The following is a 13862-nucleotide window of genomic DNA, read 5'->3' as shown; positions in this document are numbered from 1 at the left end:
TCAGACCCATTTAATCAAATAAATGTTGTGTTCAGCACAAATAGCTGTTTAAATATGTGCAGTATAAATAAAGTTGCTATGGCTTAGCTTGGGTTACTCACTGTGTGGAGTTTTTCCACATGATCCCTGTGTCTGTATGGGTTTTCTCCTGGTTTTCTCTAATAACATGCTGCTAAGTAAAGTGAAAAAAGAAAATCTAACTTTAATGGTTTTGTGAAAATCCTAAAGATAAAATCCAATTTGCCCCATGTAAGTTGCAGCACAGGGAATAATTTTTTTTTTTTCACATATGGCAGTTAGGAAGCAGAGTAGCCCTTGAGTTTGTTGAGCACGGGTTCAGATAAGAATAAAACAATGCACCTAATGTCGCCAATGCACCCAATGTTTTCATTTTGCCAGCTTTTAATTGTGGTGACCTTTAAGGTAGTTGATTTTTAGTAACTTGGTGGTGCTGGGGCTTGAACCACCAACATTTCGATCATTGACCTAGAGCCTTGAACCCAGAGTGAATCTCTTCTGACTTGTTTATTAATCTTGTTTGTTGGGTTTAGACATGCAGTAAAGCCAATGTTGCTAAAGATAGCTTTTATTTTATTTTAAAGCAGCATACAATTTAGGGATAGTAAATTTGAGGAGTATTGTGTAGATAATGTACCTGAGGATCAGTTTAAAAAGTTTTTAATCCAATCCCATGGGCTTTAAGCAGAAACAAGTCTATTGTATGTAAATATAAAATTACTATTCTATGATAATATTCTTATATAAATTTATAAAGAGAGCTACAACATCTATTTCGTAAGCACTAAAGATGTGTAGGTTAGATTCATAGCTAACAGCTAAAGGCTAGCCACCTACAGCTCTTAGTTATATAAAAAAATATATTTTGGGGCTGAATATTAATCATTAATAAAATCTCTTTAATATAAACACAATAAATTGATTGCTACTGAAAATTATTTGTTCCCTTTGAAATTATTTGTCAGAAATGGAATTTGGAAAAGCATCAAAAAGGGCGGGAAATTCCATATAGTGTGTCAAGTGGGAGTAGATTTAAAATATATATTATTTGTTTACCAGCCTTTTTGATTGGGTAGGAAAATGCATTTTAGACACTGAAGTGGCACATTTGAAAAATGAGTGAACCAGAATGAAAATAAAGTATGCTAAACTGCATATCTGAGTACTTCAGCTGGGAAATTAACAGACCCATTTTGGAGACCTCTAAGGCTAACATTAGCAGGCTTTCAAAGGAGTGTAATTGAAAAAGTTTTATATTGATATGTAATATGCTTAGAGGGAAAGTAATACGTTTATGCCAGTGTACTAATAGGTTCTTTAAAGTTTTTCCGTAAAATAAAATTTAACTTTCACAAACTTTCATACAGAAACCTTTGTTGTCTATGGTAAATTAATAAAGTGATAGTAAATAAAATATATTAGCTTGATGCATGCTTTTACTCAGAGGTGGATAACACTTGAGTAATTTATATTTTGTTATTATACTTATGGCCATGGCCAAAAGGACTGGGACAATAGTAAAATTTGTTGTTTTATTGGCATTCTTACATAGTTAAAATAATGGCAATCATTTGTTATTTGATGCAATAAAATTGCTATACAACAATCAGTATTTAGTATGAAGTCCTTTATATTTCAAAACCTGCTGGATCGGGCTGGCCATAGAAACAAAAAGACGTCTGCAGTATGCTGGTGTCAATCGCTCAATCCATGCCTGCTTGATCGATATAATAAAATTTGTATAAGTAACATAATCACATATTAAATTTTTTTGTCAAAAGTATTGAAGTATGTTCAAAAGTATTAAGACAACAAAGTATTGAACAAAACTATATGACATGGCATATGTTGATTTAATACTTTTGGCCAACACTGTAAGTGTTATTTTAATGTATGTATAGAGTTAAAACCTAATTTTAAAAATACCTCTTTACTCATAATTACTTAAAGTTTTATTCAGACCTTTATAGAACTCATTTCAAAAATTTCTATGTATCTGTCTAATGGGCTCAGTTGAATATCCGAATATTTTAGTTTAACAGGCTCATCAATGAGGAAAAGACTACCAGGGAACATACGAATTCACTTTCTGCAGTGACCGTCTCTGCAAAATGTAGTTAGTGCTATTAACTGTCCCTGCGCATTTAAAGGTGAATAATCCACCAGACTGCACTGTGGAACTTGAGGATGAGCTCCTTAAAAATAGCTCATTAAAATGGCCTGTCTCTTTTACCTCTCTGAAACTCACAAACTCCATCTGATTTTCACCAATTTGCTAACCTCAGCCAGCTATAATGAACTAAGTCAGGGTTTTTTGCCATTATTTATTATATTCTATTAGTTAATATAATCAGCTAGGCAGCTGTCAGATTACTTGGTAAACAGAAAATATTAAAAGCGTCAATAGCGTTTTCAACAATTATAATTTTTACAGACTTAGGTAGGTAACAAATGTTTCCTTTCACATGAAACCAAGACATTAAGTCCATTTCATTAGTTTTTCATCACTTTTGTAGTTCTTACTTTTTAATACTTAAGTTTATAAGTAACAACTTTTGCTTGAATGTGTTTTAGCTGCATCCTTTACTTTTAATTGAGTAAGATTTTGACAGATTGAATAGCTTTCACTAAGCATTACTTCTCAGTACACTCCTGCTTTTTTAAACCAAGACAAGCAGCATATACAGTGCTTAGTGTACTATTGATACACTTTTAAAAATGTATAAATCTAAAATGCAACAGGCTATGTTGTTGTAGGGAAAGGATATAAGATTTTATAGGTTTAGGTTGTTTTACACAAGCAATGTCACATATAGGATGTGATTTAAACTAACTTTCGTGCTAACAGAAGAAACATACAGAAGGTACTATGTACTAGTACATACACATGTTACATGTAAAAGTCTAGTGTTTCATTTAAGTATTTACTCATGTATATATATATTCACTACACTGCTGTAGTGTAAAATGACGCACACTATAAAAGCGCCATAACTGTATTTGTGTGTAGGAAACTTCATGTTTTTTAAGGGTTTTGTATTTGTGCTCAAGTGAAAGGAGCTTCATTCTGTTATAAAACATCATTCAGGATAAAGTTCAGTGCCCTGGATTACACAGATTAAGGCTTTCAATTTGGGATGCAGCAGAATGTTTGTATGTGTGTGTGTGGGTGTGGGTGTGTGTGTGTGCATGTGTGTGTGTGTGTGTGTTTGAGAAAGAGAGAGAGAGAGATCTTGTATGTTATAAAAAGAAACAAGAAAAGAATAGTAGTACTGTATGTCTGTTTAATTCTCTTATCTCAGGTTAGTGTGTCTCTGGTCTGGTTGTATTAAATACGAACTGAAGGCTGAAACTTTCTATTTGTCGAAAAATATGCATTAAAGAAGCAACATCCTGGCTGATTGCTTAGACCACCTTTTTCACTTTTTTTCTCCACTCACTTTTCAGCCAGCTTTCCAGCAGAGTGTGAGGATTAAAAAAGCAAGCAAAAAGAAAAAAGCAATATGCTCACCCAAACTGTTTCCTGATTTTTCCTAGACAGATCTAAATAACACAGGTCTGCGAGGACATGTTTGCACAGGACAGATATCTAAATAGGAAAAAAAAGAGCAAGGTGAAGGATAGTAGGCATTCGGGATGATTGGTGAGTGTTTATAGTGGAAGACGTTTTTTATGATGCTATAGCAGAGTCATTGTTGCTTTAGTACCTGTGCGCATACGTATAGTACTGTATGCACAGGCAGACTGCATTCTGTGGTCTTCCATTATTTTTATCGTTAGACATTGCTGAATACTTATTTATAGTTTGGATGATGAAATGAAAGTGAATTTGTGTGTTTTTTTCATGCACGGAGAAGCTCCGTGTTCATATTTTACCTGTCTTTGTTATAAAGTGCTAAGAAAAAATGATGAGACAAGTGAGGAAAGTGCGGTTCTCTCTGTGTGTGAGTATCTCTCTTACTGTCCCACACAAATGCATACACTTGCACAGACTTTCATTTTCAATTTCTTCCATGCTTGCACAGTTTTGCTCATAAGCTCCCTGTACTGAGTCATACTTTGGTCAAAGCTATTGAATAAAAAAAGAAAAGAAAAAAACACCTATCATCCATCATCAGTTCACTGCACTGTAGGTAAATTTTGCATGCATGGCCGCTCTCTGAACAAAAGAAAACTGTATGTGGTTGAGCAGAGATAATTCGTTTCAATCAGAGGACCTGCACCACCTTTATGATGTTCGCTAAAATATATTCTCTTGCCATGAATAATAACTTTGATTCGCATTGTTTGTTTTCCTTTCTTTCCCACCATAATTGCCAGCATGCTCGCTTTCTTGTTGTCATTCGCACAGCTGATTTAGGCAGAATTAATCTGTTTGTGGTGCAGTGGGATGAAACAAGCTGTTCTGTGATCGTTAGAAAAAGAAGCAAGCTTCAGGAATTGCAGCAATTCTCCAATTATTCATCCCACTGTACACCATCATCCAGCACCACATTCTTCAGCTACTTCATTTCATTAGTTCAGTTTTGTGTGGAGGACTCTTCCCTCTGTTTTATAGTCATACTGTCTCACATCCAGAGCTGTCTCACACACGCCCCCAAGCAGTTTATTCAGTTTTATGACACTTTGTATTAGGATCGGATGCTATGTAAGAAATACAGTACATCACGAGGAGGCTGGCTGGTTTATATCACAAAGATTTTACTACTCATAAATTAGTCAATGTGTTTAGAAGTACGGCTAGGTCCAAAAAGTCTGAAAGCTCCAGAAGAGTTGTGATTTTTCTTTTTTTTTAAAGAAATAACGTCTTAGCTAATCATTTTTCAATTCGTTGCACAATTTCTAGGTCACTGTTTAAGCGTAAGCAAATTTCAGATACTGACCAAGTTAACTCCTGAACAAAAGGTGGGACCAGGGGTAGCTCAGTGGTTAAGGCATTGGACTATGATTCAGAAGATCCCAGGTTCAAACCCTACAACCACCAAGTTGCCACTGTTGAGCAAGGCCTAAATGTAAAACGTCATTTACGTTTTTCTGATGCCAATGTCTTCTGTTGAAGCATTGTGTGGACAACACTCTCATGGATTTGATTTTGATAGGATTTTGCACAAAGTTGTGGAATTCTACCAGCTCAAGTCATATTTTTCATGAAACAAGAAGATAATATACCAAATATATAAAAAAAAAAAATTATGTAAATATTTATAGGATTGTATTTTTCACTTAAGATGTTGCTGTGAATATGATTTGTCATAAAAAAAACTTGGTGTAAATTAAAAAAGAATGTCAAACAGGTATTTTAAAACCCCATTTTAATTAACAATCCTATATTTTAAATCACATACTGTATGTACTGTAATTACCTCATGAAGAAAAATTTTAGGTAGTTCATTGTTTAGTTATTTTAAGATATCTTCTTTTACTATTCTAAGATTTACTATTAAAGTAACTTAAGTGTTTTTTTCCTCTTATACTGTTTAATCAGTTGTTTTTAATATTACTCTCATTATGCTGACATTATAGCCTCTATATGTAGTTATTTCCTCACCTGTCTCTCTCGTAACTTATTCAATACAGCATGTCATTGTTACAAGAAAACTGTACAAAGCATTCTGGTGACAAAGATCATGAGCATCCAAGACTTTCCCATGCTCGTGAGGAGCAGGCCAGCCCATCCAGTCCAATCCTACAGAAAAGCGAATGCAGCACAGATTGCTGAAAAGGTCAGTGCTGGTCACAGTAGAAAGGCACCAAGCAGGCAAAGCGCCCAAGGCCACTGACCCAGCCTCCAAACTCCCCAGATCCAGATCAGATTTAAGCACTGTAGGATCTGCCTGACAAACATGCACGATGAATGGAGGCCTTACCATGCAAACCATAGGACCCAAAGGATCTGCTGCCAACGTCCTTGTGCCAAACTCCAGAGCACAACCGCAGAGGCTGTGTGGGAACCTAAAACCCAGGTGGTTTTAATGTTAATGGTTTTACAGGTATGGCTGATCAGTGTATATTATATGGCTACACCTGGATGTGTCATATTATTTACAGTATGTTTGCTAACAATCTGAAAAAAAAAACAGAACTTAAAATTACCCTTATTTTGGATGAAAAGTTCCTAAATATCAAATAAGCTACTGTTCCTTTGTTGTTTAACGGTTAGAATCTGGTACTTTAGATTACCGCCAATTGTAGGTCTCATTTTCCCTCCAATCTTCCCAGCCTTTAAAAGTCGATTTTCCAGTCCAGCCTTCCTTCCCTGAACTTGTCTTGTCTTGTTCTGTGTCTGCTTTATCCACTTCCACACACTCTTTCTTCTCGACATGTTTTCCTTCTGTTATTCTACCTTGTTAATACATAAAATAATAATCATAATGTAATGATATCACAATGCTTGCAGTATGTTCAAAAATGTATTATGAGACATTTGATATAGTTTAGCAGAATAGAAACATTATGTCATCATATTTCACCGCCCTTTCGCCGAGTTCGCCATCCTGAAGACTTTCCAATTTCAGAGCAAATTTACCACTGACTGTTTCCCAGCACTGACACAATATCAAAATCACATGTTCCTTCACAATATCGAATATTGCCCTTGTTTTTAATCAGTTTAGATCTTGTACCAGCTATAAAACTTCATGTAGAAATGGTTGATATAAAAATACAATTAAGTAATATAATTATTATGTAATAAGAGATTTTTTTTCATGTGGTGGGAATGACAGAGAGCTGTTTTACAGAAAATGATCCAACAACTTCTGACCAAAATGTTTTAACATTTACAATAGTGCTGTGGTATAAACTAATGTAATCAACATTACAAACCTTTTCTTTTTACTTGTTAAAAAAAAGTGCCCTTGCATTATATATTCTGGTGAAGTTTTTGTTTTACTATCAGCTTGTTACAATGAGCAAGCCTTTGCTGCGACCTCAACAGATAAACCTATCTATGATGACTGTAATTACAAGAAAATGGCAATCTATTGACTTTATTATCAGTTTAGGAGAGGGATTAGCACCTGACCTTAGTACATACTCAAGCAAAATGTCACGTTTGTTATAAAAGCAAAAAAGTCTAACATTGTGTGTGTGTGCATGTGTTGGCTGAGTGGAAGCTGGCTAAAACAAGATTAGAAGGGTATAGTGAGGCATATCCTGCAGTTTTATTAAACCTAAACTGCCAGTACTTTTACGTTTATGTTATGAACATTTATGTTAAAAATGATCAAAAGAGGTGTTCAATAGTGCAGAACAATAGCACACAGTAATGTGCTAGTGGGGTTGGTGACTGATTTTGTGTACAGTTCCCACAAACAGATTTGTGTCTTCCTTTTCCCCTCGCAAGTTGGTGAGAAGTTATCAGACAATTTTCTAGTATCAGGTTATTTGCTCAGAGAATGTTCACGGAAACGACTCGTGCCACCTCAGTTTGGATCGCCATTTATGGAATTCATTGAAAAGCGGTATAGACAACGATTAGCCTATTAAGCATTGTGTCTTTTTAAAAAGAGGTTTGTTCATTCATTCATTGCCATACCATGTCAATTTACTCCACCTAACCAATGCCTGTCTAAAGCACTTGGATTTGTAGCTAATAATAGTTGTTTGGCTATACATGCAAAATAATTGCAAATCAAGTCACAGCATATATAATGTGTGATTCAAATGAGAAGAAAAGATAACAACTGCTGCGCACCATGCTCCTAATGCATCTGTTGTGAATTACAATGCTTAGGAAAATATTGCTCTTTGTCACACACAGCTTTGGTTTGAGAAGATTGTGTGGTTTCAACTGGCCTAAACAGAGCAAGTAAACATTGAGATAATGTTGAATGAATGACTAGATCATAACGCTGCAAATATAACCGCAAAACTACAAAATTTTAAACTCAATTTAAAACATTTATACTGATTAACATCCATTCACGTGATGTCTGACCACATCCATGGTTCCTTAAGTTACTAGAGTTTAGAATTCTGATCTCAGATGGGGACGGATACAATAGCACCTGCCACGCAGCATATGTATCTCATGTCACACGTCTCTTAGTGTTGTAATGTTACCTCCTTGTTTCATTTTCTTTCAGATTCCAAATTACTCCAAGCTCCCAAATTACTGTATTATGGTAATATGGTGTTTGCACAGCGTCCAAACTGCATAACGTCCGGTTTCACAGAACAGATTTCAAACATTCAGAGGGCTTTTTTAAAATCCTTTTGGTTGCTTTCCAGTGTAATATTTTGGTAAATTGTGCATTTACTAGAACTAACAGCATGTTTCCTATTGGTCCAGTGGTAAGCATGCAGTGCTCACATCACAGTGACTGGAGGTTGAACCCTGATCAGGCCATTGCCCTGGTCATTTAGCCAAGGTTGTTTTGATGTCTAACTTTCAGGTTGCAATTTAACATCATGGCCTAAAAATTTTACTAAAGCTTTTACTATATTAAGCGCAACAAAAAAATAAAGAATTTAAAATAGTTTAATGAATTAGTTAACATCTTAGAGATAAAGGGGAGGTTTAATATTGACCTGTAATTAGACAGCTGACGGGTCAAGGTCAGGTTTCTTAATAATCGGTTTAATAACTGCTAATTTAAAAGATTTTGGAACATACCCAATGCTGAGTGAAGAATTAATTATTCTCAACAGGGGTTCTGTTATTGCTGGTACTATCTGTTTAAGAAAATGTCTCGCTATAGAATCTAATATACAGGTTGATGAATTTGCAGAAGAGATGAGTGAAATTATTTCATTCTCTTCAAGAGGAGTAAAGTATTCTAGGTTTTGATCTTACATGGCTAGTTTAACATCTGCATAACTTACATTGTTTCAAAGCCTCAATTTTATGCCTAATATTTACAATTTTATTGTTAAAAAAGTTCATAAAGTCCTCACAATTACACGATGCTGTTGTGGAGATTTCTGCAGTGGTCTTATTTTTGGTTAATTTGGCTACGGTATTAAATAAAAATCTAGGATTATTTTTGTTATTTTCTATAAGAGTGGAGACATATGTTGATCTAGCTACACTAAGAGCTTTTCTATAGTTCAGGATGCTCTCCTTCCATGCTATTTGAAATGCTAACAATTTAGTTTGACGCCATTTGCGTTCTAATTTTTAAGCTGTCTGTTTTAAAGAGCGTGTTTGATCGTTATACCAGGGGGCAAGTTTCTTATCTCTTATAATTTTTCTTTTAACTGTTGCTACATTATCTAAGGTATAGCGAAATGTCGACTCTAAATATGCAGTCGCTTGATCGAGTTCTGTGGGGTCAGATGGTGATCTAATCGAAGTTGGTAACTCTGGGAGATTACTGATAAAACTTTGTGTGATGGTTGATGTGAATGTACGTTTAGTACGGTAGGGCGGGGCTGTGCATACGTTATTACTATGACACACTTGAATTGAGACAAGATAGTGATCTGATATAACTTTAGACAATGGACTTGTAAATAAATTTCTTATACTTAATCTGAGGAATATTATTAAATCTAAAGTGTGATCTGCTTTATGAGTGGGTCCTACTACACACTGATTTACTCCTACTGAGTCTACTGTAGTATGGACATAAATGCTTTACGCACAGGGTCTTCTGGATTCTCAAAATGAATATTAAAATCTCCAGCAATTAACGCCTTGTCTACAGAAATGACTAGCTTTGAGAGGAAATCTGCAAATTCACTAAGAAATTCAGAGTATGGTCCTGGAGGTCTGTAAATGACGATTAATAAAGTCGACTGAGCTGACTTAATATTTGTAGCTACACTTATGTTACTATAAAGAACTTCAAATAAGTTTAATTTGTGTCTGTGTTTTTGTATAAAAGTCAAATTTTTATTGTGAATAACTGCAACGCCTCCTCCTCTACCAGTTATCCGAGGCTGGTGTATGTAGCTGTATCCAGGAGGACTAGCTTCATTTAGAGCCACATACTCATCCTGTTTAATCCAGGTTTCTGTTAAACAGAGTATATCAAATTCATGATTTGGGATAATTTCATTAACTATAACTGCTTTAGATGCGAGAGATCTAATATTTAACAGTCCTAGCTTCAGATCAGAGGGGCTGCCTGCACATTCAGTGTGATCCGAGTTTGTGGTATCTATGTTAATTAAATTACTAAAACAGACTTTCTAAATCTTTCTACATTTTTGTTTAACTCGGGGAACAGACACAGTCTCAATACAGTCAACCCTGAGTGACTTCGCTAGTTTAAACACCTCTGAAAAGTTATTCTTGCTAACCTCTAACTGACGAAGGCGTATATCGTTAGCTCCAGCACGTACAGTACTACTATCTTGGAAAATCTATGCTGTCCTAGAGCCCTAAGATTACCTGCTATGTCCGGTGCTCTGGCTCCCGGTATACACCTAACCACTGCCGGTGGCGCCCCTACAGGCCTGGCTAATTTCACATGTCTCAGTATAGAGTCTCCTATAACCAGAGCTCTTTCAGGTTTCTCAGCGGGTGCATTACTGAGGAGAGCAAACCTGTTAGACACGTGAAGCGCAGAAGAGGTGTGCTCCGGTGGGCTAGCCTTAGCGTTAGCTTTGGCTAATCGAGTATGCCGCCGAGTCGTCACCCTCTTGCCCCGCTGTGAGGGCTCTTATGCCGGAGTCGGGGGCTGGTTATGTCCGCCTGTGATAATTTCAACATAATTAGCTCTTGTGTTGTTTTTAAGACTTGTGTAAGCATGTGTAATGAGTGAGGCTGATCACCGGTTATGGCCAATCAAACTGAAAACCATCCGATTCTGGTCATCTCTATTATAAATGTAAAAATAGTTTTTAAAAAGGCTATTTAAGAGTCAATGAGGCAATATATGAATTGCCACACAAATTTATATTTGTGGCAGAGGACCTAAGTCATATTTGTGGCAGAGGACATGTGACAGAGGACCTAAGACCTGTGATTCATAACAGAATCAGATTGAACAAAATGACATAATTTACTCCAAAGTTAAAGAAATCTGTAGGATTATATTTTGATTAAGGGTGCCAAAATTATATTATGCAGTTTTATAATTTTATGGAATGAAATATTTTTATTACTCATTTTCAGTTTGACTTTCTATAAGGTTGCTTTACAATATTAGGATTTTTATCCATTGTGAAAAACACTCGGCTTAAAATGATTACTATCATTTTTGTTGTCTAAAATATTTACTTTGAGATAAATACTGTGTAGGAAATAGTACAAATTTTAGACATAAATGCAGAATACTATATCACAAAACATTCAAAGAATCAAAATCAACTTTTTTCCCCCATCCTTAATCCATTTGCCATTTTCTGAAGCCTTTTTATAAAGGACAAGGACAGGCGTGTAGTCACGATAGAGATTGAAGCAGGAGTTGATTGATTCTCATGGATGGAATGAGAGTCATTGACATTTCTTGAAACAGCAGTCATGGAGATAAGGTCACTTTAAGTGCATTAGTACAGAGAAATCGACAGTCAGTATTAGAGAAGGCGCAAGGCCTAGCTTCACACGCATAACGTCCTTCTTATCGTCATCGCATTCACTTCAGAAGTGTTGCAGAACAAGGTGAGGAAATTAAACTGAATGGAATTGAGAAGGAGGCATGTAAGAGGGAAAAATGAACAAAAGATGAGAGCGGAAAGATTGATTGAATCGTTTCAGTGTTTACTGGCCTTTTTCAGGAGAGGGCAATTGGAGGGCACAGTAATCTGTTTGTCTGCTGTATTCTCTCCCACAGTAAAGCGGATGTACCTTTGACCTAAGATAATTAATTGATTCTACTACCCTTATCATTGAAAGTGACTTCAATACCGAAAGTAAACAAAGATGTTTCCTTAATGATTTGATATCTATCTCATCCCTTATCTTATCTCTCCACTCTTTCGCTCGGCGACACATCCTCTTTATTTCTGACCGACCTCAGCTGTGTTCTCTAAACGTTATCGCTCCTCGCAAATCCCTTTCCCACTCTCACTAATTCGCTTTCGACTCAGTGGGTGCTTTTAAAGACTCTCCTTGTGTTTAAGTTAACCAAATGACATTTAGCCGGAGCTTAATTAATAGTAGGAATTAAAGTTCTTTCTTTTTTCCCTTTTTCTCAGGGTGAGTGCTCTCAGAAGTGCTACCACATGTTCATCGTGGAGACTGTGTGTGTGGCGTGGTTTTCGCTGGAGTTTGTGTTACGCTTCCTGCAAGCACGCAGCAAGCTGGAGTTCCTACGCGGGCCGCTCAATATCATCGACGCCATGGCCATCTTGCCCTACTATGTATCCCTGGCTGTGGACGAAGAGGAGGAAGAGACAGGGTTTGAGCAAGAACGCACATCTGCAGGCAAGGGCTACCTAGACAAGCTGGGCCTCGTGCTGCGAATCCTGCGAGCACTGCGCATCTTGTATGTGATGCGGTTAGCACGGCACTCACTGGGCTTGCAGACTCTGGGACTGACCGTGCGCCGAAGCACGCGTGAGTTTGGCCTTTTGCTCCTTTTTTTGTGTGTAGCCGTCACACTTTTCTCACCGCTCGTGCACCTTGCTGAGAGTGAACTAAGCGGCGAGCAGGACTTCAGCAGCATCCCCGCCTCCTACTGGTGGGCCATTATCTCCATGACGACAGTGGGCTACGGAGACATGGTGCCACGTAGCATCCCGGGCCAGGTGGTGGCGCTTAGCAGCATTTTAAGCGGCATCCTTATCATGGCCTTTCCTGCCACCTCCATCTTCCACATGTTCTCACGCTCATACCAGGAGCTCAAACAGGAGCACCAGCGCATCATGAAGGAGGAGTGTGCTAAAGCAGCAGCTGCGGCTGTTGACAGACTCGGGGAGGAGCCGGAAAGAAGCAGGGATCATCCTCCACCTATACTAGCTCTCCATCCAAATCCTGAAACAGCTGGATCCGCTGAGGGCGTGTCTCTTTTAGGGAACAGTGGAGACTCATCAGGGAATAACAGACACTCGTTACCGGTAGGACCCTCATAGGGACTAATGACGCTATTGAAGGTGTGGACTTTGTAGTGGTTCCTGATCTTCTAGTCTTTCAAATGAAGAAAAGGCTCTAAGAACTACTTCATTAAAAAAAAAGAAATGAAAAATGCCATAAAGACTTTCACTATGTGAATCAGGCAATTTTGTCTTCCATCAGCCATCAGCTGACTAGTTCTAATGAAAATACTGCTGTTTTCATATTCAGCTTTCTCAGCTCAAACACCTTTTTCAGATTTAATAATCACCTTCGAGCCTATTAAACCATGCCAATGATTTTCTTTATCCCGATTTGTCATTGCTATGGCTTTGTCATGCTGTAATGATAGTAGCCTAGATCATTTTTTTTTTGATGCCTTGTGTCATTTGTGAGATCTTCCTTTAGTTAAAGCCAATTAAAATTGACACAAACTAGCACATTATATTGGTTTGTTCAAGATTTACCGCTTTTCCATAAGTGCTACATTTATACTATCAAGAAAGAAATATATTCTAGACACATTTAGTCTTTCTGTTACTTTGTAGCATTTTGGACGCACAGAAGTGACTGACCCATAAAGGCTTTAAATAAAAGACTGTAGTTATCCCAGCGCTGGTTTCATCTTTCATTTGATTCGCAGAAAACTAATCTGCTCTGTCAAATGTTCAACACGTTGCAGACATGCACGTGTGCGTTTATGTCTTTCTAGATGGGTCAATGACTGGGTACAATGCAGTCCATAAGTAATTAGACAGAATTAATGTTGTTGAATTAATGTTGCCTCTGCAATCCAGCACATTGGATTTAACATCAAACAATGAAAATCAATTCAAAGCCAGCTTTAAATCATATATATTTCTGTCTACTCAGTCCACAATACAGGTTTTACATAAATCAC

The 13862-nt window shown here is 36.9% G+C and overlaps 1 protein-coding gene across 1 annotated transcript in view; it reads left to right on the top strand.

Moving 5' to 3' along the window:
• Window positions 1-13539, top strand: part of kcng4a (potassium voltage-gated channel, subfamily G, member 4a) — a 32966-nt gene extending 19427 nt beyond the window's left edge. The window contains exon 2 of the mRNA XM_053500747.1: window positions 12106-13539. Coding sequence (XP_053356722.1) covers window positions 12106-12981 — 876 coding nt within the window. The 3' untranslated portion in view covers window positions 12982-13539. The remainder of the gene's footprint in view (window positions 1-12105) is intronic.
• The last annotated feature ends 323 nt before the right edge of the window (window positions 13540-13862 follow it).

The sequence above is a fragment of the Clarias gariepinus genome, chromosome 7 (genome assembly GCF_024256425.1).
Source record: "Clarias gariepinus isolate MV-2021 ecotype Netherlands chromosome 7, CGAR_prim_01v2, whole genome shotgun sequence".
Taxonomy (NCBI): domain Eukaryota; kingdom Metazoa; phylum Chordata; class Actinopteri; order Siluriformes; family Clariidae; genus Clarias; species Clarias gariepinus.
Note: the sequence above shows the minus strand (reverse complement) of the source record. Positions and strands in the feature narration are given on the sequence as shown.